A 23,673-nucleotide genomic window follows, 5' to 3' on the forward strand; every position below is an offset into this window, starting at 1 on the left:
CAATTCATTTTTTTTTTGAGAAATATTTGTTTCTGTTGCCAGTATTCACTTTATTTCTCATCATTGTGATTCTTTCCACAAAACAGAGCAGTGATTCTAAACATCCAGCACATTATTCTTATTTATAGGATTGTTTTTACTGTGACAAGAAGCTTAACAGTCACACACACACACACACACACGGATCTGAATGTTAGAGTGACCTTGGTTCAGTTGGTCTCAGCACATCAGTTTGTCCTTTGAAAATCCAGAACTTTCCCTTTACGGTCATCCATACTCAGACTCTTCAGTCTGCCTCGTTCTCTCTGTGTTCGACATTTTACTAACTCTGTTTTATAGTTTGCATATTTTACTAGATTTGGGATGTCACGTTTTTCTCAGATTTACTGCCTTGTTGGGGGGGAAAAAAGCCTGCAATAAGGCTTCAGATTCTCCTGTTCTTTTGCATTTCTCTGCAGAGAAATCAACTGTAAGTAAACCAGGGTGGCTGTCTATAGTCTGTAAGCAAAAGTCTGTAAGTACACTGAGGGCAAATCAACCGTCAAGCCACTCCTATCCTCCAGCACAAATGAAATGCCTCTTTCACATCAACATCTGCCCTGGGGAGGAAAAGACTGCAGCAAGAAAGATATTGATCGGTGCAAATCTTACGCCGTTTTCCTCTAAAAATAGAAATCTAGCACCATTAGTGTGAAGAGGAGACAGCTGCTTCGGTCAGCAGAGTCCCCCTGTCCCCGAGCTGTCGGGGCTTTCCGAAAGGGACATAAACAGAGATTTAGATCCGATGTGGGAGAAATAAGAGGAAACAAGGTAATAAATATGATTGGAGTGATTATTCTCCTCCAAGATACTTTTAAACACATTTTTGGTGGTTTTCCTTCAACTTTAGGTTGCTTCTCCGCCATCATTACAGTAGCAGCGAACCAGCAATCTTGAGCTTGAACACTCTGGACAGGAGATGAACAGCAAAGACCCTCCTTCTGGCTCTGATTGGTTGTTTCTGTTTCTGTGTATTTCTGCAAAGGGCAGTAGCACCACAAGGAAAAGGCAGAGGATTTTTTTGATGTATACATATTTTTAAAGTCACCCCTTGCAGCTTTAATGATATAAAATATTGATTGACAGGCTGCGGTTCACTAAGTGTCAGAAATCAGTCATTATCATAAAAAAAAATTTAAATTAATTCCATATTCATCAAAATATTTTGAGGAAGCCATCATCACATATTTTAAACAACTTAGGAGATTCAAAATAATCTTCTCTGGAGAAAATTAACAACTTAAAACCCAAGATTAAATTACTCATTAATTATGCTAAGGTTTGTTTTCTGATTAATTTGTAACATCAACTCGGAGTATATCACCGTGGTAACAGACTTCATAAACAAACCTGGTCGCTATCCAATTTTCTCCTGGTTCTTACCCACCCGAAATGTCTAACAAGGTGTTTCTATACTTTATTCTTGATTGACGTTGAAGCACAATTATTTTTAAGCGTAATATGATACATATTTTTTTGTAGTTTTAGCAGTATCACTTTTCTAATTCTCTTATTGAAATTAGTATTCTGTGTGCATAGATAATACAGCGAGAACTTGTGCTCGCATCAGAAGATCTGTGATTTTATGCAGCTGAGATCTTCTCCACTTTAATTAGATGCAGAAAACCTTGATGGGATGCTGCCAGATATTTTCTTTTTTTTACTGACATCTGTTTCGACTTACTGTGTTCATGTCTATCTCACAGAGCCGATTCAGTGAAATCTCCTTTGTTAGGGTTATTTAGCTGGAGCTCATAAGCTCTGTATGTTTAGCTTACATTTATTACGAATATGGTTCTCTGCTTGGGTTTGGGTTTTGGTACAGGACATTTAGGACATGTTACGCCTCCACCTGCAACTGGGTCTGTGTCTAGCTGCAGGTTGTTTGGACATAACTGTCAAAGGTGAGATCTGCTCCCTTGGGTCAGTAATGTTCCTTTTAGTTTCCTCCTCACCAAAATGCAACCCTGATGTAGGAAGACAGATGTTGGTCCTGAGAGCATCCTTTTTCTTTTTTAGGAACTTGTTGTGCATACCAGAGGAAGCAATCACAGTGGGAAGTAATCATTCTAAATTTAGCAACCAGACAGAAACAGTAGGAAGACACATAAAGAAATGTATCCCTGAAAATATATAATATTATGGCAGCATTACTAGGCCCCAGTATTAGGCTCATAATTATGGTAAAATCATAAGTGCTGTGCCTCCCAAAAAAGCATTAGACTGAATGAAATGCTTAAAGTTGATTTAGATATTTTACCAGTTAACCCTGTTGATACGGTGTTAATGCAAAATTCTTAAATTGTAAAGTTAGTGTATTTAAATGTTGATATAGTGAGTGTGTTACATTTCCAGGATCTGTGAAATTTACTTTACATTGTCTTCCAAATTTAGTTGTGATTGTGAGCAATTTTAACCGAGGTGAGTGTGAACTATTCCACTATTACTATAAATTTTCATGTGGAGTTAATATAGCAGCAATGTCAACTTTTAAAATCCAATATTAGCATTTAAAATCAGATTACAACTGGTTCTCTGTGGCCAGGCCATGGGACCGATTTGGTGGAAATTAGCTGTTAACATGAATCTCAGTCACTGCTAACATTAGCCTATGTAGGTTTTTTTTTTTTTTTTTTAACTCAACAGCTTTTAATTTTACTCTAAGTGACACTGCAGCCTGAAGTGACCCAATTCCGATTTTTTTACGTAATCACGACCTGTATCTGATCTTTTCATGACAGTCTGAAAAGTACAAGTCGGATTCTTTTCTAATGCGACCCAGGCCGCTTGGGTTCCGATTCAAATGTGACCTAACGTCCAGGTCGCATTCATGCAAACTGAACGTCGCTGATTTTCGACAAATGTCACTATTCTGCGTCCTGATGCGCGCAAGCAGGAATTAAAAACAACAACCATGACAGATTATAATGAGGATTAAAGTGTTAAAGTGCTGGCTCCGGTCGGACAACAACTTCAAAAACGTAAGCTATACTCCACCATTAGCATCCATGTTTACTTCTGCCAACATTGAACACTTCCTCTTTTTATGGCGGTTGGTTGAACACTGAGAACGCTGACGCTATTGCGCCCTCTACTGCGCAGGCGGGACACTTTCAGATCGTTTGCCTGTTCAGACTGAAGATCACATACAGGTCGCATATATTGGGAAGTGTTTAGCATACTTTTGATAGCATAGCATGGCTTGGAGATTAGCTTAAGCTTAACCCTTATTTGACTCAAAAGCTTTTAACATGATTCTGTTGAGCTGTTAGCTTGACATTAATCTTTAGCTTGACATGAGTAGCTTTTAGTAAAACTGGGAATAGCCTCTAGCTTGAATCTTGAACATTGTAACACTTAGAATTTTTTGTGTAATGTTTAGTTTAAGTAGCAAACAGTTTTCAATTAATATTGAGAAGTTGTTAGCATTGCGACAGACTGGCGGCCTGTCAAGGGTGAACCCCGCCTCGCCCAGAACGTAGCTGGAGATAGGAACCAGCAACCCTCCCGACCCCATTAGGGACAAGGGTGAACAGAAAATGGATAGATGGATGGATAGTTGTTAGCATTCTTGAGATTTTTTCTTTTAAATTATGAATTTTTAAATTGATTTTGGTTAGCTTAGCATTAGTACTCGTCATCTTCACTCTGAGTAAATTGAGTTTTAGAGACTGTTAGATTGACTTTCACCAAGACTTTGAGTCTTGCTATAGGTTGCATTAAGCTAGACGTTAAAGTTTTATCTGAATAGCTGTATAACTTTATAACTTTTTGAAGCTTTTTGTAATTCTTAGCTTAAATAGTGGATAGCCTGACCATGGGTTTTGAGTATAGGTGTTAGTCAGTTTGAGATGATAGAAATCTGGTTTCTCGTTAGCAGGATACAGTTTACCGGTTAGCTCGACTTGGAGTGACAAACAACTTGATAACAAGCAAAAAGCAGCGATTAGTATTTTTAAAAGTGAATATTTGCTCTGGTTTTGTGAGATAAAAAAAAAAAATGCAATGCTAGTTTTTGCTTATTAGTAAAAACAGCAAAACAGTTTCTTAGACAGTTTATTAAAATTGCAAATTAGCTATCTAATCAAATCAGAAATACCTTTATTGTCAAGTATTTTAGCGGTTAAGATTAAGCAGGCTTTAAGTTAAAAATTATTTTCTAAATAGTGTTTTCATTTCTTTTGTCAGGCTCTCTCCATCTCATAAACATAGCCACGTATTAATTTCCTTAAAAAGTACAATTTAGAAAAGCTTCTGTATGGCGTCTGTATGAGAGGCAATGATTCGCTGGTGGTGACTGAGAGCGGGAGGGAGGGAAAGAGGGAGGTGCGCATTGATGAAGCCGAAGGGAGGGAGGCAGAGAGAAAGAGAGCACTCTCCCTATCAGCTTCTTTTTTCTCTCTGCGACTCAGGCAACCAGCTCTCCTTCCTCTCATCCTCCTCCTCATCTTTTCCTCCTCCTCCGTCTCCTTAAGAGCAGTAGTGCCAAGGAAACAAGGGGGGGAAAAAAGACAAACTGGATTAAAAAGGAATTTTTATGTTTTTTATTGTGAACAACAAAGACGAGAAAAGGGATGAGAAATAACGGCGCTTTTTCCTTCAGACACCGCCACCGAATGTGTGATGAGATGAAATGGGAACGAAGAGGATGAAAGGATGTCAGTGGACCTGCACTCGTGGATAGAGAGCAGGAGGAAGAAGTGAGGCAGATAATCCGAGAGTCGGATCCATGGAACTGGGGGGGATCCATTTTACGGTGGGAGCAACAGGAAGGATTGCTTCTCCCACTCAGCTTTAAGGACAATTTATTTTCCCTACATTTATTCTGCTTGTATCCGTGGGCTTGTGACGAATCCTGTGCACTCTTTGGAATCCCGGCTCTGAAGTCCGAGGGCGACTGTCCGTCCCTCCCACCCACTCTCTGACCCCCTTTTTCAGTCTCTTTTACATTTTAATGGGCACAAAAAGCTCCGTAGCACCGCTTTGTGTATTTTTTAGCTTTTCATTTCCGCATTTCACACCCATCTGTTTCACGCTGGCTGTCCGTTCACACCCCTGCCATCTGTGAGAGTGTTAGCTTCGTTTCTCTTTGGGAGTGCATGCACCGTGTTTGTCCTGTTTCCTGTGGAGACGACGTGAAGACGTGCTTTCATCCACCACTTTGATTTTATTCCCCGTTTTTGCTTCAGTAAACAAGGGAAAAGTTGTGACTGGTTCTCAGCTGCGAGGAGCCAGATCTCGCCCACTCAGAGGATGTATAATACATGGGTGTCTCATCCATAATTCAGCATCAGGTGTGCACCCCCTGCCTTGCCTGCCGAGTGCAGACATCCAGAGATGACACTTTTGCGGTTTGATGCGTGCTGATAGCGAGGTCTGTTCAGCAGCAGCCTGGTGATGCGCTGCATCCCTCTGAAGCCTCCGCCGCCGTCTGTGATCATCTCCACTCGCATCTTTTACACTTTATTAAAGCTTTCTGTGGGACAAACACAGACTGAATCACAAGAGTTTGCTTCCAGCCTCCAGTGATCCTTGCACACTCTTTGGTGCGTAATCTGTGATCATGATTGGTGTTAACAGCCTGCACTCGGCGGGGCGCCTACGCTCACGCTCCCTTTGCACCGTGCGCTACGGAAGGGACTTCCGGATGATGGACCCGTTTCGCTATCCCAGAACGCCTCGCTCACGCTCCCTCAAACCTCTCGTGTTTCCAGACCTGCTGGGCAAAGCTCAGGATGGGCAGAACCACCCACAGGCCAGGAAGAGGAGAAAGGTACTGAAAACTGTCCAGACTGTAACACTGTGGTGCCTTCAGGGGCGTCTCTGTGATTTTGAATGTTCAGTAATTTCATCCGACAAAAGTTAACTTCGATATGCATTCAGGAAGTGGAGTGATGTATTTCAAAGATTAATTTTTGTTTATTTGAACAAATTTGACTTACAGCTGAGAAAAGCCCAAAGTTTTGTATTTTTAAATGACACCTATTAAAAATTTTTTTTATAAATTTAAAAATCTTACGTTATTGTTTCTGTAATCATGGAGGGGCGTCTGCTGATTTGATCTTTGAAGGGTGAGCCACTGGCGTTTTTTGCTGAAAATCCTGGATTTTCATTGAATGTTGAATGATAGCAAGCTACTGTAAAATTGAGTGGAAAGAAAAATGTTTTCAGTGCATCCTGGGCTATCTTCAGCTGGACCATTCCTTGAATCCAGCTGCCCCTGAACCAGTCAAATGTGTCAAGTGTCAAATATCAAATGTGACTTACCTGAAAGAGAAAATCAACTCAGAGGCTCAAAGTGGAAACTTTACATTGAATCTCAGATAACTGGGATTTTGTGCCTCTCTGCTATTCCTTAAGACTCTGGAATTGATGCCACACTTCTTCCTTCTACTAAACTTTCCATTGTGAACAAGCAGGTTCTTTAGCTGTGGCCTTTGTGACTTAATATTTTTTTGGAAAGTGCCTGCCAAACATCAATCAGTCAGCAGTCTTCTACATGATTGTGTCGTCCATAAAGAAAAAACCTTTTGTTTTAAACAACTTTTTAAATTGGTCTCATGTTTTATTTAATGCTTCTGACGAATCCAGTTTTAGATTTTCATTAGTTAAAAGCCATAGTTGTTTAGAATGAGCATAAATAGACATATAAAATATATGACTGCGTGAAATTGATCTATGTAAGAGTTTTTGAGGTGAATTATTGAAATAAATAAACTTTTTGACCATAATTAATTATTACGATGTACCTCTACAATTCAAATTTACCTGGAAAAAGCTTTTTTTCCACCCCACAAAGGAAAACTACCACACACGTCTCTCATTTGTTGCCATTTGACGGTGTTGATACAGCAAGCAGGGAAAGGTGACGCCGATCGTTTCTGGTCTCAGACTCGCAAAACCAGTGGAGTTTTACTGGTTTATTTTTCACCTTTATTTACTGGACTTTTCACTGCGATGTCTCTGAAACCTCAGGTCTTACAGTGACAGCGGATTGTGTTTTTCCTTTGCTTGTTGCATAAGTAAAGTTATTCAGGGGGAATCGTTGAATCAGCTGCTTCTGTGTATTTATTGTTGAAATTGAAGATATTCGGGCTTGGATGGAAATACTGTAGATTTGGCATCATAAGTCGGATAGAAACTGAGAAGGAAGTGTTTCTGCATGATGAACATGTTAAACCTCAGGGAAACGTCTTAGTGAAATAAACCCCGGTAATGAGGTACCTGTCGTTATGAAAGCTTGTCCTCCCAACAACACTATAAAATTCAAATTAAACTGAATTTTTATTTGTAATTTTAATTGTCCAACTCGACCACAAAACCACGAGGCTTAATTAGAAATTAAATTGCGTTCTCATAAGATAACCACATTGAGAAAGTTCTATGGAGATGCAAATTTGCCACAGTTTAATAAATACACGATGAAAAGATTGTTATAAAAATGTCTTTATAATTGGATAAATATGCACAGAAACGTATTAAATTTGTCATGAATACAAAATGCTTATATAAGAACTATATATCACTGTTAATTATTTGTCTCATGTACATCATGAATGTATTTTATCTTAGATGTTAGGAATAACGCTGTTTTAGTCAATCTAATTGGTCTGAAGTACTTTTCCTGTTAACCAATCAGATGCAAGGATTTAACGACTTCACTGAAGTAAATACAGGAACAATTGCATTTTATTTTAAAATAGAATGACTTAGACGTCAAATTAATAAAGTTCACACTTTGTTACTCAATTATTTAACCAGTATTCAAGAAATAATTTGGTATTTATAAATAATTATGGATACATTTATTTATTAGTCCATGTAATTGCAATTTATTTCTTTACTTTCACAATGAAATCTGGGAGATTTTTGGTGAAAATTGATCAATGATAGCGATTCTTTAACAGATCTCAGTCATGAAAGCCAAAGATGCATTTTTAAAGCTTTTTTTGTGTTATCTAAACGAGCTGCACCTGCAGACCAGTGATTTTGTTTGCAAACCATTCATGCTATCGTACTACATGCTATATAATACCACCACCTGGCTTCATGCAGGCTCCATCTGGTTCTGGTATTGGTGTCTAATGTGTCTGCAAGGAATCGTTTGTTTCTGACAGTTTGGTGGTCTTTGACGGACTGACGGTCCCAAAAGTGCCTGATCACACCGTTTCTTCCCTCTGTGCCCCTCGGTGACGGACCTACACCTAAAATCATCTCCTTGCATGTTCTGGTCTGCGTGTGAATCAGGTTTTGCCCAAATTGTATCATTCCTTCTGGGTGTTGAGCATGTTAATCACGCTAATGCCAGAGAGCTGCAACTGGATCTTTAACAAAGCTATGGTTGTTATAAACTTCCTTTAATCCACTTTTTCAGTCCTTCCTAGTTATAAAATTGTTACTTTTGTTCTGTTGAGAACTGAAAGGTAAGACAGTAGAGGTTATTCTTATTATAGGCATATATATTAATGTATCGGTGTAATTTAAATTGTCATAAAACATCCATAGGTGATAACAGCCATTCAGAAATAGTTGTGTTAACATTTACCAAAAAAGAGCACATTTTAAATTAAGCCTAAGCCTGTCACAATAATCAGTAGATCAATAAATCGCATGATAAATTAGAACAAACTCAATCATTTCCAATTTTATGATTTATTGTTTCTCTCTTTCTACCCAAAAGTCTTCAGACTGGAGTTTTGGTCTCAACTAAACCTTTTCTGAAAGGTAATTTTGTTTCCAGAGACTTTATAATTCATTTTATGAGTTATTTCTGTTGATTTGTTAATTTATTGTGGACATTTAAAATGTGTCCCTGTTCCAGTTTTAAATGTTCTTTAGAATTTAAAGTTTATTGATATTTGAGAATGTGTTCTTGCATTATTGTCATTACATTACTGACAAATTGTCTCAAAACAACATTATCATTTACTGCAATAACTTCTGGGACAATTTATCGTCCAGAAACATTAGTTATTGTGACGGGCCTAATTAAACCAAAGCACTGAAGATCACAACATTTCGTCTGTAAGTATCGATAAGAACCAACGATCTTGGATTTGATTTACCACATGGTTGGTGTCGATCTGTTCTCATCAATCGTGGCGAAATCTATGTTAATACATCTACCGGTCTTTCCTTTCGGCCCAAATTTGTAAGTCATTGTGACATCATTGGGTGTTTTAGATTGTACTCCGGTTCTTTGTCACTGTTCATCAGTGAGCGTAAACTACCTCAATCGGACCTTATTGTTGTGAAGGCTGTTGTGTTCCTGCTTCAGTGCATCTGTTAATGTCCCATTTAATTATTCAGGAGTGTTTTAAGCAAAGCAACAGAAAACCTGCGGTCCTTGATGACTGGAGTTATGATCTGTAGATTAACAACAGTAACAATTTCTTAAAGTCAGAAATTGGCTACTTTTATTTTTGATCTTAGTTTTATCAGAGTGTTGATGTATTGACTGATGAATCAATATTTGTTAATTGTTAACCTTTTATCAATATAGCTGTTATTATGCTGTTTCCTACCTGTGTGGTATGAAACATCATGTTATATCCTTCTTAACATTAGAAACTTAACCACATGTTGTGGGACTTAGAGTCCTGGCAGGTCTTGTTGTTTGTTATGGTTTGTTGTGAATTGGAACCGACATCACACAAGTATATTTGACATTTTATTACCTTGTTTCATTTTTTCTATATTGAAGGATTAACTTACTATCTGTGAGTAAAAGCTAAATGCTATCTGAGCGCCCCAAGCGGTCACAAAGTTAGTTGGAGTGACTCCAAGCATTCAGAATGCTGAGGTGAGCCTTTGTCAATGCAGACAGTATCTGAATGACGTTATTAAGAGATTGCTTTGGTGAAGCAAACTAATGTTGGCACGATGATGATGTTGGTAGCGTCTGTTGCTTTGCAGGAAGGAGGATGTTCTGGATGTTGAGTGTTCGTGCTGGTTCTCTGCCCCATGTGTTTTATTGCTCTGTGATGGACAGGCGATCTGCTCAGGTTTTACCCCTCCTTTTGCACAATGACTGCTGGAAATGGGCGCCAGCCCCCCAATGACCTTGCAAGGACAAGTGACTATAGATGGTGGCTGGGATTTTTGTAAACCCAGCTCACTTAAAGCAGGAAAAGTTCAGTTTGATTTTATTGTCAGACATTGAGAGAACATGTTTAATGTTGTTTTTTTGTACCTGCATTCTCCTATTCCATTGAAACAAATATTGTAATAACTCTTAACTAAAATCATCTTCAGAAACTGCTTCTCTGCAGAAGCTAACCCCAGGCAAAGAGATGTACCTACTCTCCTCCAAAACCAAACGATCTTTATTAAAGTAATATTAAAATCAGAAACACATCTGATCTTTTAAAGTTTATAAGTTTCCTGAGCTGTGCACAACAAGTGCTAGTATGTCACTGGTTTACCATCAACAAGATTTGATGTTGGGAGGAGTTTAGTTTAGTTTTCTGGAATCTCTTCCCTGGTTCTGTGAAGCAGGCCGCAGAGCTGCGATTTTACAGCAAAGACGATGAAACAGAGCTGAGTCTGTAATGAGCCACCCTGGGTGAGCATTAATATTCATCATTCTCTGGATCGGTCTCTGATTAGGCCCAGTTTCAAAGCAAAATGCTTGGAGTCAAACCCTGCGATGAATCCTGTTTCATTTGACTAAAAGTCACGATAGGGTAAAATTATTCTCAAAAGGCTGACAGCATCGAGAACCAGCAGCGGCTCCCAAACCCGACATGGTTACTTTAATTTCTCTCCCAGTGTGGAGTCAGGAAGAGTGTCAAAGCTAAACCAGGAAGCGATGAGCAGCTTGTAAGTGTCTTTTACATCACTTCATCTGTCACATCCGTCCATCAGCTGCGTCGGCCTCGATCGCTGCACCCCTGATGGTTCCCCGCTGTCCTGCGTCCTCTCATCCCTCTGCTGGAGATTGGCTGTGAAAACGGATTTGTTAAATGACATTTAGCTGACTCAGGCCAATGTCAATGTGAGCTGTGGAAGGAAAAGTGTCTAAATGTCTCACCTGTCCCTGCAGATCTAAAGGAAGCTGAAGCTGGGATTCCTGCAGCACCATTAAACCCTGCCTTATCCCCTGAGCTCTGCTACATTGCTGGTTTACTTTATTTATTGTTGATGCTAATGAAAGGAAAGGAGTGGCTTCCTTAGAGAGCGGAAATGATCATTAAGAAAAACGAAACGTTTTATACAGGATTTGGAGAAAAACTGAAGCAGAAAGCAGACTCAGAGGTTGCTTGTGACTTTTCCAAACCGTGTTTTATTGTTTTGAAACTGACTTAAAAGATGTAATCGTGTTGCCTTTCAAAACTATCCATGACCCATAAGCTTTTTTGTACTTTACGTTTTTTTTATGGCTTTCTTCTTGCTAGATTTGTAGATCAGAGCTGTGATTCTCTGCTGCTCATCTGATCTTCTGGATCAAATGTTTCTCTATCAGACATTTGAGGTTTATGATGTGGCTTTATAATGTTTTCTGTCAGTCAAAATGTTCTCTCCTTAATTTAAATTAAGGAAATTATGGAGCATTTCCTTAATTTGTCTCAGTGATAAGATGCTGAGAAAAAAAAATAATAGAATGTGTTTTTTTGCTTAGTTTCATGCTAAAACAACATTAGTTCATTCTTTCAGTTTTTCTTACAGGCATCTGATGTGTGAATGTGTCGTAAGTCAGAATTATGGTTCTAAATCACCAAGAATATCCAAAAATGATCAAGTACTCCACTGAAATTTGGCTTAAAATCAGCCAATTTCCAGAGGAAGATTTAGAAAAACCTCCAACCTGAAGGGCTGTTGAATGATTGCTTTGAAAGAAAATATTAGGAAATTAGAAAATAAGGAAAACAGAATTAAATTTAACTCTGCTGGTCAACCTGGTGATCTAAATCCCACAGTTAGAACTTGCTCCATTAGATTTAGATCTGTGGCGGTTGATGCAAATCTAAATTATTTATATCTGGTCCAAGACGTGCTCCAGGCTTGTTGATGCTCTGGCTCATTTGGTGATTGACGAGTCGCTCAGCAAACCAAAATGAGTTTGACTCTGGAAACAGGGGCGGACGCTGAGCAGCACAAAAATGGTTCTTGGACTGAAGCGTCCTGGTTTATGACGTGTCTTTCTCAGAAAGCCACAATAAACCTGCGTTAATGTTCCCTCCTACACCTGATCAAATCTTGGCTCTGCTCAGACCTGAAAATGTGATTTCTGTTTTCTTTTCCCCTGCAGGCTCTCTACAACTCAATCAAGAATCGGAAGCTGCAGTGGACGCAGTGAGTAATTTCGACTGATTGATGCAAATCGTCATCAGCATTACACAGGCGCACCTCAGTAAAACACATCAGTCAAAGTTGGCTTATTTCAGAAATTCAATTTGAAATGTTTATTTATTCTTTATTTGTTAATTTTTGACATTTATGGCTGGTAGCTAATAAAAACCCAACGTTTAGTAACTCACAGGAGAATATTACTGAGCAGGAATTTAAAAAAAAGGATTTTAATGCAGAAATGCTTTGGCCATTTTAACAGGTCATTGCTGTAGCTCAGCATACTTGCAGAAAGTTAACTGGAAGGAAAAGGTTTGATTGAAAAAGATGTTTTCAGAGCCACTACACCACAGATGTATCCTGAAGTTTTTATTTCATTAGGACATAAAGGTTCAAAGTTCAATCTCAAGATTCCACCCTCTGCAGTAAATTGGGGTGACATGTCACCTGTTGGTGTTGGTATATAAGTCTTTGTTTTATTTCTAGCCTAAAGTCTGTTTTGTTCAGCTTATCAATTCTATTGATTTTCAGAACTCATGCTTTAATTACAGGCAAACTGTCCAATCAAAGACCGATATTGTAGCCATTCTTTCTCTAAGTTTCTGTAAATCAGAGGTCTTCAACTCCAGTGCTGTGGAACTGACACTTATGCATGAATCCGTGCTTCGACTCAGATGGTTGAGTCCAGTGAAGAGCTGAGTCTGACCGGCAGCCTGCAGAGAAGAAACTCCAGGGTACAACAAAATGATTTAGGTCCACAATTATTATTCTTTATTTTTAATTATTGAATAATTTAACGTTGGGTCTTCATTATTTTGAAGACATAACCACCAAAATCAACAGAAATCAACATTACAAATATATCACTCAGTGTGTAATGAATAAATTAACGATGTAAAACTCTGTTCTTGAATCGAGTTACAGAAATAGTTTTGATGGTATTGTAATTTATTGCAGTGGGCCTGTATCTAGTTGTGTTGTATCTAGTTTCCTTGTGTTCTACACCAACACACACACACGCACACTGGCGCTCAGGGGAGACAACAGGGGGTATTGAATAACTTGTTTGCATCTAATAGTGACGTGTTTGTTGTCTGACATGTGAGGGATACATCAGTGTGTGGATTGTTGCTATTCTGGAGCTCAGCTCCACAGATCAGAGCACCTTGGAGATGCCAATTAAGTCACTAGCTTTCCAAGCTCTGTTGCCATAGTTACGGCACCATGGCTACGACTCCATAGCTACCGCATCTCTTTTTCCTCCCTGTGTTCTCGCACTCAGCAACAGATCAATGGGCCGCATGACAAACTCATGTGGTGAGTTTACATGAGCGTGCTTGAGCGTGTGTGTGTGTGTGTGTGGGCGTGTGTGCGCGTGCGTGTGTGTGTGTGTGTGTGTGTGTGTGTGTGTGTGTGTGTGTGTGTGTGTGTGTGTGTGTGTGTGTGTGTGTGTGTGTGTGTGTGTGTGTGTGTGTGTGTGTGTGCGTGTGTGGGTGTGCGTGTGTGTGTGTGTGTGTCTGCCTTTGAAACGCATCAAAATACCAAACGGAGCAAGAGAAACTTCATCTCATGCAGCAGTCCACCTGCATCCCGTACAGAGGTGTGACCACAGCCTCCCACTGCCGCTCCAAAAATAGCCTCGGCAGCGGCTCTCCTGGAGCTGTGGGATAAGAGTGGACAGAGGAACGGATCCGGCCAGAGCCCTGGCTCTCCGGTCCAAACCTCGCTGCTTACATACAAACTGCTATTTAAACTGCAGCTGCATAACAGGCCACAGGGGGACGGAGAGGATGTCAGTTTTAGATGCGTAAACATTAGCAAGCGAAGGAGAATTCACCTCCAAACACGAGCCGTCGCAGATAAAGCGATGCAGACATAATAACAGCTGTAAAGTCTTTTAGTGGTGGAGCTTTGAAACTCTCTCACGATGTCACTTCCCCATCCTGCTCGCATCTTTATCCATAGTTTACAATGAAACTTATGATGGAATATCTCCACGTGTGCTGCTCGCTTTTCTCCTGGTGCGCATCAGTTTGTTCGTGCTCCTGATCCTGCTAAAGGTCAGCATTCATTCAATCTCACTGTATTTATAGATCCCCAAAGCATCAATTTACTGATTTACTTCCAGCTTGAGGCTTAGATAACAAGAAGTGTGATGGTGGTGGGATACTCATGCACAGAAACAAACTGTTAACTCGGATTATATGATCACAAACGGTATCTGAAGTCTGGCGTCTTATTACAGGTGTGTCTTTGTGCTTTTTGCTTTCGAAGCTCCAATGCGAACGATGTAATTTCACACCCACACAGGGAACTACACACACGCACGGTCACTGTCAGCAGAGCGCTTGGATTCGCCCCCATGTTCTTCCTTCGCGCACACATGCAGCACAGATGCTTACGCTGCACACTCGTTCAGGAGCGGGGGAGGAGGGCCGGCAGCGAGCTCTGAAACCGAGACGCAACAAGTCAAGATACAGGTGGATGCAGAGTTCTGGATGGAGAAAAGTCTGCGTATGATGAGGAAAAGCCGGTGTCATTGTGTCAGGACACAACCATGGACACACTCCTACCTATGGTCAATTGAGAGAGACGGGTTGACAGACCCAATGGGAAACAGACCTAACTAGCTGTAATTAGCTAATTAGCTGCTAATTAGCTGTAGATGCATCGTTTACTACCAATGAGGAAAGCAGCTGTTGCATTTTAGGCAAGAAATGTGGTAAAATTTAAACTTCACCACATTTTGTCATGTTTCAACCACAACCATGTTGTTGGTATTTTATGTGAAAGCCTAACACAAAATTGTCACAAATTATATTTAGTTGAAGGAAAAAGTTCTGGCTAATGTAATGATACGCCAAAGGAAAATGTATTGCAGTCTTTACTCATTCGTAAATAGAGTAAACCAGGCTGTTCTGTGAAGGCCTCAGAGGTTTATTAGGGAGCAAACAGGATGACGAAGACCAAGGAACATAGCAGACAAATTAGGGAGAAACCAGAGTAAGAAGTTCATAAAACAAGATCTCAAGGCTTTGAACGTTTCTGTTTAATGTGTCATGTAAAAATGGAAAGAGGACGACACAGCTGCAGTCGTGCCAAGCAGCTACATGTGGAAGACTCCGACCAGATGAGACCAACATTTCATGGCGAATGTGTAACACATCAAACTTTTCACTTGGAAAAATGTTTTATTTGGAAAATGCTTACATTAAAACCCTCCAGCCTTCCACGTCTTTAACAAAAAAAAAAAAAAAAGCAACTCAAAAATTGAAAAGTGAAGTTTTCGTACTCAAACTTCTCAAAGAGCTGTTTGTGTTATAGCTTCTTCTGTGGAGTATCTTTAGTGTTGGTATGCTAGCTCCATTTTCTGTGCTTCTGTCAGTCTGTCCAAAGCAGGCAGTGGTTGGTTATGTGGGCTGGTTCAGACAGACGACAGGCAGCACGTCTACAGGACCTGCACAGGAGAACATTAACCTTTCAGACACTTCTCTCATTCCATCCATCAAAAGTATGATGAGGATTTTTCCAGATGATAATGCATCTGTCCACTGTTCGTTAGGGGACACTGATGTGGCTGGAAAACAGACAGAAACACAATCCAGCTAATAACCAGAAAACCAAAATCAGCCTTATTTGCTCAAGTGTTCAACAAAGCAGCACCACCGGCCTGAACTGTTGATTCGAGGCAGGATGGATCCTTGTTTTCTTGTTTCTGCACATTCTGAACCTGCCGTCTGAATGTCACAGCTGAAATCGATCCTCACGACACCAGGGAGCGTTTTTATTGCCCAGTGTTGGCTGTTGCTTGTGTGGGCTGCAGTCTCAGTTTCCTGGTCTTCGCTGTAAGACCTGGGCTGGCGTGGTCATCTGCTGCTGTAGTCCGCCTGCTTCAAGGTCCGACTTGGTGGTGATTTCAGAGATATTCAGACTTAATCTGCATAGTGGTTTTTTTGAGGTGCTGTGTTGTTTTTGGAACCAAAGAAACAAAGAACATTTCTGTCTTGTAAGCAGCTGAAGGTTGCAGGCACCCTGTTGAGGGAGGGGCCGTGCTGTGATTTACCAGGAACTCTGGCCACTGTGAAACCTTTTTTGACATCTATAAACTATGAGGGTGATTTGATGTCAAATTTAAACAGTTCTGAGATTTATTTATTTTTAAAATCCCGTGTGTATCCTGACAAAGACCGACTGGCCTGAGCCAGATTTCTTCTTCTTTTACAAAGTTACTTTTATATCTTGTAAGGATGTGAAACAAAGGTCTAACGGTTGTCATTTTATTTTTAAAATGAACTAGTTTTGAAGAACTGAATGAGCATCTTCTAGGTTTTGTGTTGTTTTGTTAGAGAGAGGTCGCCCTCTGGCTGAATTAAAGCCATGAATGAAGAGAGGCTGCAGCGTACAGCAGAGCGCGTGTGAATGAATTACTGTCCTCTTTCACTTGACTGTGTTTTGAGTGCTTCTGTCATTTGGTCCACTGACTCAGCGTCACAGGTAAAACGCAGCCAATCTGTTTCCCCTGGCAACCAAAGCAGCACAGATTACCCAGAATGCATTTGTTTTAACCTGTTTTCCCGTACAGCAGCATGCTGTCTTTTTTTGTGTGTGCTTTACATATATTTATCTATTTTTATTTTGTACTTTGACATTTGCTCTACATCATCTCTCCTAACTTTCAGGGTGGGTTTTTTTTATTATTTATTTATTTTTTTTTAATGATTTTAAAACCTTAGCTCAGATCATTTTTTTTTTGCCCTCGAATTTTTTTCTACACTACCTCTCCTCTAAATCCTTTACCCTTTTGTTATTTTGTTTTTATTACTAAGATAACCTATTTTTTGTTGTAAAAATATAAATGTTTGATTCCTTTCAGTTTGCTTTTCCCACTCCTTTTCCTTCAACTCCGTCTTTCTTAATTTAATTTTTCCGTCTCGTGTTTATTCACTCACACCGCTAACGTTTTGCCATCTGACAACACTGAGCTTTTGTCTTCTTCTTGCCCCTGTCTCTGCTTCTCTTCTGTCACTTCTTCATCCTCTCTCCACTTTTCGTCTGCGTGGAGACGGACAGATTCAGGAAAGGCCGGCAGTTACCAGGCAACAGGCTAGATGCTCATTGGCTCGGTCTCTGCCTCTCTGCCTCTCTCTCTCTCTCTCTCGGTCCTGCATGGGGGTTAACTGCTGTTATGTACTGTTGGTTACTCATAGCGTGGTCTCAAGGGGGGTGTTTTCTATTTTTGGGTTGAACCTTTGCAGGGGTGCCACCCGGTGAGGTAACAACTGGAACTGCCATGTTTCCTCGCCAGGCGGGTGCGGAGAGAGGCTCCTGATTGTTGTTGCTTTAAAGCATCTATCATCGGCTAATGAGACAAATCCCTTTAAAAAGATACAGAGCAACGTGGGAGATTATTTAGAGGAGAAAGGGATTATCACAGCTGTTGCATCATGCATGTCAGAGTGTCTCCTAGATTTGTAAAATAACCTGATATATTATTTAATTAAAGAGCAGAAATCAAAAGTTGAGGTGGCCTGAAGATGTTTTTCCAAAAACCTTAATTGGTCTACTCAGCATTTCAGGGTACCGTTTTAAGGACTGTATCATTTAAAACTTTCTTCCTGACTTTCCTGAGCTTATTGCCCTTGTTGCAACTTTCAGAGAATAGAAATATCTTAATGCACGGCTCCTATGCTGCCTTGAAAAGTATGAAGTTGAGGTGATGACAAGTGTGGAAACATTTTATGGAGTACGGACAATTATTTGGTTCTCCCGATTGTTTTTCTTCTGACATTTTCTAAAGGACAAAACCCTAATATCGTTCAATAAATGCTGTGGTTTTGACATTGATTTATATTTATGCTGATCACCTTCATCAATCAATGAAGGCGATGCTGGATCATTATTTTTCTGTGTCTTTGAAACAAAAGGCAGTTAGGTTGAAAGTTTTAGCAAAAAACGGTCTGTTGGCAAAAAGTGAAAGCCAACTTTAGGCCCTGTGTGGATGTACGGTGGAGGATCTGTGATGCTGTGGGGCTGTTACTCTACTGCTGACCCAGGAAATTTTAAGAAACAATCTGATGGTATTTGCCAGAAAACTGGAAATAGGTAATTATTGAGTCTTAGTGCAGGCTAATAATCAACAAAAATGGAACCAAAATATTGTGTTACTGCAATAAAATCAGAATTTTACTGATTTATTGTTCAGAACTAAATGAACATAAACCCTTTCTGAGCTGGGCTTTTGAACTGCTGCTGCAAAGGTCAGTGACAGTTCGAAGGAGTGGCTTCTTTCTTGCTCTGTATCACCCGTCATGTGGAAGTTCAACTCACTTCACTGTTGACAGCAACTGGTTGTTACTGGTGTTACTGGTGTTCTAGCTGCTTGATGATAGCCTTGGTGGTTCCTGGGTTTTTCTGTGACAGTGAAGTTTCCTACCAGACTGATGAAAGATGATCTCAGTAACGTTGAAATGTTATATTGTAATATATATTCTTTAGAAATTGCTCTACAAGATGAGTAAAAGCATAAAATTGAAAGCATTTGGAATAAATTTCAAAATAATTTGTCAAAACTTCCAAAAACAAAAACTGTAAGAAATTTGTAACCCGTTCAGAGAGTTTGAAGATCCAGCGAGGAAAAGGAAGAGTGATGTGTCAGGATCTGGTCTTCTGGGTAAATAAGTCTGTTTTCTGCCTCAAAGCCAGGAAAAGAAGGAAGGTGTCACTCTGCCTTTTTTGATCCTGAAGACCGGCCTGAGTTTCAAAGAGCAGGAGAGGAAAACTCACTGAAAGCTTTGAAGGCAGCTCCTGTTCTTTCCGTTGCTGATGCGTCGCATTTGTAAGCGCCTTGAAGAGCTGAAGCTCGGCTGAGACAGCAGCAGCGACCGGTGATTTGACTCATGTGAAATCTCATGTCCTGGTGTAACAAGCACACAGTGCACGACAGAAAGGACAGGATGAGTGATGATGTGTTTATTGCTAATGAGGCAGGACACGTAAGTGTTGATCACCATGGAGTCTGTGGGGGTTTTTTTATTTAGTTTTTTTATACTTTGTCTCCATAGAGATGAGGAAGAGCTGCGGAAGTCATTTTCAGAGCTTGGCGACAACCCCCTGGACTCCGACGCCTCCAGGCCCATGAAGAGGGTGGGCAGCAGCAGGAAGCCCCTGTCGGACAGGACGGAGCCAACGGGAATGCTGCTGTACAAGAACGGATTCCTGGTGCGGAAAGTCCATGCTGACTCAGACGGAAAGAGAAGTACGAGACGGACAGTTCATCAAATTTTTCATCAAAACTTCCTTTACTTAACTAAATGCTGGTTGTCGTTTTTAGTGTTTCAAATGTTTTTTAGGTTATACACTTACAGAGGTATTCATGATCTTTGAACTTTTTCACTTTGTCACAAGCTTTAATTTATTTTTATTTGGATTCATTTTAGCAGAAAAAGTGAAGAAAATTATGTTTTTAATCATAAAAAAAAATAAAAAATCTTAAAAATATTCTGTGCACGTATACTGATCCTGCTCACCTCTGACACACACACAAAAAATAAAACATCCTCTATTAACCCCACAGTGGACAAACTCAGGTGTGACATCACCAGGTTAAAGTAAGAAGAAACCTACAGATTCACACAAAGGCCAAACATATAGAAATAAGAATAAAAAATGTAAATGTTCAACACAGAAAAAGTAATTTTGTGCATTTATTAAAAATAGCATGTTCAGATTAAAAGCAATGTGAAGCGGAGAAAGTTAATTTAGAGAAGAAAAAATTAGAAGTTGAATTGTAGAAATTTATGTGCATTAAAAACAACAAATTATTTACTAGAAGTGGAAAAACTGTGAAAACAACTGGAGTGCGAAAATAGCAGTAATGTTATTTTAACTGAGAAAAACAACTGGGATGTAAAATCTTATTGAGTTTGCTGGCAGCAGTGATGTTAAAGTCCAACAGACGCTGAGAGGAAGGAAGTACAACTAACTCTCCTCTGTGCACCTAGGATGCAGCACTGAATTAACTCTAGTTCAGCAACAGCTTTTTCCATCCAGCCGCCGATTAAGGAAAGCTAAAAAGACACCACCTTGAAACATGGCGGAGGCAGTATTATGCTGTGGGGTTGCTTTTCTTTGGCAGGGAAGGGGAAAGTATTTATTGTTAGATTTCCATTTACCTCACAATCACTGCTGTGTGTTAATTTGTCACATAAAACCACAACAAAATACATTAAAATGTATGTGAATTTACATGAAATGGTGCAAAGAGTGTGAATACTTCTGCATGTCTAACGTTTTAATATGCAGATTTTTGATTCTCAAAGTAACTGAGCTTTAATTAACATCTGCTTTTGCCCTTACGTCTGTGTTATTTAGCAACGTTTTAACATGTTTATCGTTCAAGCACCGAGAGGGAAGAGAGGCTGGAAGACTTTCTACGCCATCCTGAAAGGGCTAATTCTGTATCTACAAAAAGTAAGGCTCTTACATCAGCATAAACAGTGTGAACTCTGGATATTTTCCCCTCATTTCATGTAAATAGCCTGACAAGATACAATGAGACGCAGTTTGGACCAGCCACTGATTGATATGCATTATTCATCCTGTTAAGAAGCGCTTGACTGCATCGCCATAAGCTTCCTGTTAGACTTTCATTCCAGGAGCAGCAGATTTATAACAGAAGGTGAAGAGAAAAAAACAAAACGAACATACATCAGGAACTAGCTGGTTTTAGATTAGCGCTTCTTCTTTATGTCTTATGGCATAACGGGCCCTGCCGCCGGGTCCTGGCAGCAAGCAGAGACCCATACGGAGCGAAGAGTCTGGCTCCAGAAACAGGCGACCTCTGTCAGCAGAACAGCCTGCTGCTGCTGCTGCTGCTGCTGCTGCTGTTGCTGCTCCCAAACGGAAAGAAAAACGGCACCTGCTCAGGGCTTTGGTGTCCAGAAACACCAACCATTGCATAATGTCACTAATCGTTTCCAATCAAATTAAAAATAAATGCCAGCTGATTATCACTTTAAATTAATAACGTCAGAAGAAATGACATTATGACTTATTTAGTCCTGAGTTAGCCCTTCCAGACCGGACGTATTAGCGACGATCCAGCCACATTTGCAGTACCGTAATTCCGCCACACGTTGCGCTGTCTGAAAAATTCCAACGGTTTCTGAAAGGGGAGACGTTGCGCTTTCCAGCCAATATTGGGTTATTACGGTAATTTCACCCCCGCCCTAGCAGGGGCAGGGAGTGAAGTTAATCAAAGGGGCGGTGTTTATTTGACGATAAATTGCGAAAATAATTTTTTTAATATCGATCGTTCCAGTTGTTATGGATAAATATAAATATATATACTGACAGGAAAGAACTGCGTACAATTAAAATAAGCAAAAATATCCAAGTGGAGATTTGAAATTTAGGTATTAAGTAGGTAAAAGAATTGGACTCAATTGGATTGAATTAAACTCAGTAAATAAAATAATCTTGAGTTAAATTATCAACTAATTTTATGTACCAGTTTGTACACATGATGAATAATAATGAGTACTGCCTGAAACTTTTTCACATTTTGTCTCATTAAAACCAAAAACGTCATTATATTTTGTTTGGAGTTTATGCGCTAGACCATATTTCAGGTATCAGTAACCTTTTTGATACAAAAAACCACTTTACACTACTACAAAATAAAATTTTAGTGCCACAAGAAATATTTACACGTATTATTTTGAAAGCAAAATAAATCTAATTTAATCTATTTGTATTTCCAAATTTTAGAACAAAAAAAATCGTTAACATTTACAAGTCATAAAACAACTGAGCTCTTTTCATTTATATGGAAAATGAAGAAGTTAAGTAAATGAAGCTAAAACCATTACAATATTTCTAAAACCCTTCTACCTTAGTTGCCCTAGTTTAGTAAACACTCTGCAGAATTAGCAGAAAAACATGCAGAAGAACTACTAAAAACACTTTTTACTGCTTCGATAATCAAAAACATCTCCTGTTTGGTTTTATCTCGGCCAAAAGAAACGTGTGTTATTAAAACATTTCCAGAAAATTATTTTTATTCTACATATCAAACTTTTATGTCTTTCTTGTATTGAATTTGTTGTAATCCTTTTCTTCAGACATGAACTAAAAATGTTGTCCAAATTTGTGACATATTCCTACTAAAACAATAGTTTCTTCATTTGTTAAGGCAAAATTCACATCCAAAGTCTTGTTTCCCTGAAGCTCGTTCTCTAAACAGTTAAGTTTAATAAAATTTGATCAAATAATTTAAGTTTATTACCAATCAGCATTGTGGCTCTTTTCTTGATAGAGGAATCCCTGTTGACGGTTTGGATGTTAATTCCTGCTGAACCTTGTCATCTCAGGGCGAGTACCGGCCCGATAAGCAGCTGTCGGATGAAGACCTGAAGAACGCCGTGTCCATCCATCATTCTCTGGCAATGAAGGCGTCAGACTACAGCAAGAGACCCAATGTCTTCTACCTGCGGACGGCTGACTGGAGGGTTTATCTCTTCCAGGCACCGTGAGTCTCGTTACGCCCCGTTTTCATTGCTCAGTGAGCTGGAAGGAACCTAAACACATAAATTATCAGGAATGTCCGTTTCCTCCTGTAGCCTCTGCACACGCAAACCCAAACAAGCTACTGGCTTCTTTTTCTGACCTAATATAGTTTGAGGTATGTTAACACGCTCAGATAAAATGGAAATAAACTTTTCTCATCCTGCCATGAAAAATACCAACATGTATTGTAGGCTGAATATATTGAAGAGCACCTCATGCTCACTGTTAAGTAAGGTGTGGGATCTGTGATGCTGTGGGCCTGTTTCTCTTTCAAACATGCAGTGAGCAGTGTTGGCGTACCTAGCATCATGACCTCTTTGTAACTCAAATGAAAATAGCCCTTGCCAGGGAGCTAAAAATGCATAATCACTGGGACTTTTAACAAGATTTGGATTCAGAGCACATGGCCAAATCAACTCTCAAATGATTCTCTGGACAGTAAATCAACCCAAATCCAATAGAAGAGCTGTGTGTTGAGCTGCGATCCACACAGATTCCTCTCTCCATGAGCTAAAACTTAGGAATTTCTGGATAAATGTGCTCAAGTTAAAAGTTGGATTCAGTGTGAAATAATAGAAGATAGATACAGTTGTATGCTTTTGTGGAAATCTCTAATAGGGTTGCAATGAGCATGGATTGCACTGTATTAATGAGAAATACAGCAGTTTGGAGTCAATGAGTATATATGTACCATAATACTGCAGTCAGGATTTAAATGTTTTCTACCAAGCTGCCACTACAGACTCTTCTGTAAGTGGTTACTGCATCATTTATACTGCT

The 23,673-nt window shown here is 39.6% G+C and overlaps 1 protein-coding gene across 6 annotated transcripts in view; it reads left to right on the top strand.

Moving 5' to 3' along the window:
• The window catches only part of LOC122822958 (PH and SEC7 domain-containing protein 1-like), a 94,459-nt gene that overhangs the window by 61,525 nt on the left and 9,261 nt on the right, over positions 1-23,673 (top strand). For all 6 annotated transcript variants that reach the window (XM_044102089.1, XM_044102093.1, XM_044102090.1 and 3 more), the window contains 4 exons: positions 12,290-12,333; positions 19,389-19,582; positions 20,726-20,796; positions 22,698-22,855. In XM_044102089.1, the coding sequence (XP_043958024.1) occupies positions 12,290-12,333; positions 19,389-19,582; positions 20,726-20,796; positions 22,698-22,855 (467 nt within the window). The remainder of the gene's footprint in view (positions 1-12,289; positions 12,334-19,388; positions 19,583-20,725; positions 20,797-22,697; positions 22,856-23,673) is intronic.

Source organism: Gambusia affinis, linkage group LG20 (genome assembly GCF_019740435.1).
Source record: "Gambusia affinis linkage group LG20, SWU_Gaff_1.0, whole genome shotgun sequence".
Taxonomy (NCBI): Eukaryota; Metazoa; Chordata; class Actinopteri; order Cyprinodontiformes; family Poeciliidae; genus Gambusia; species Gambusia affinis.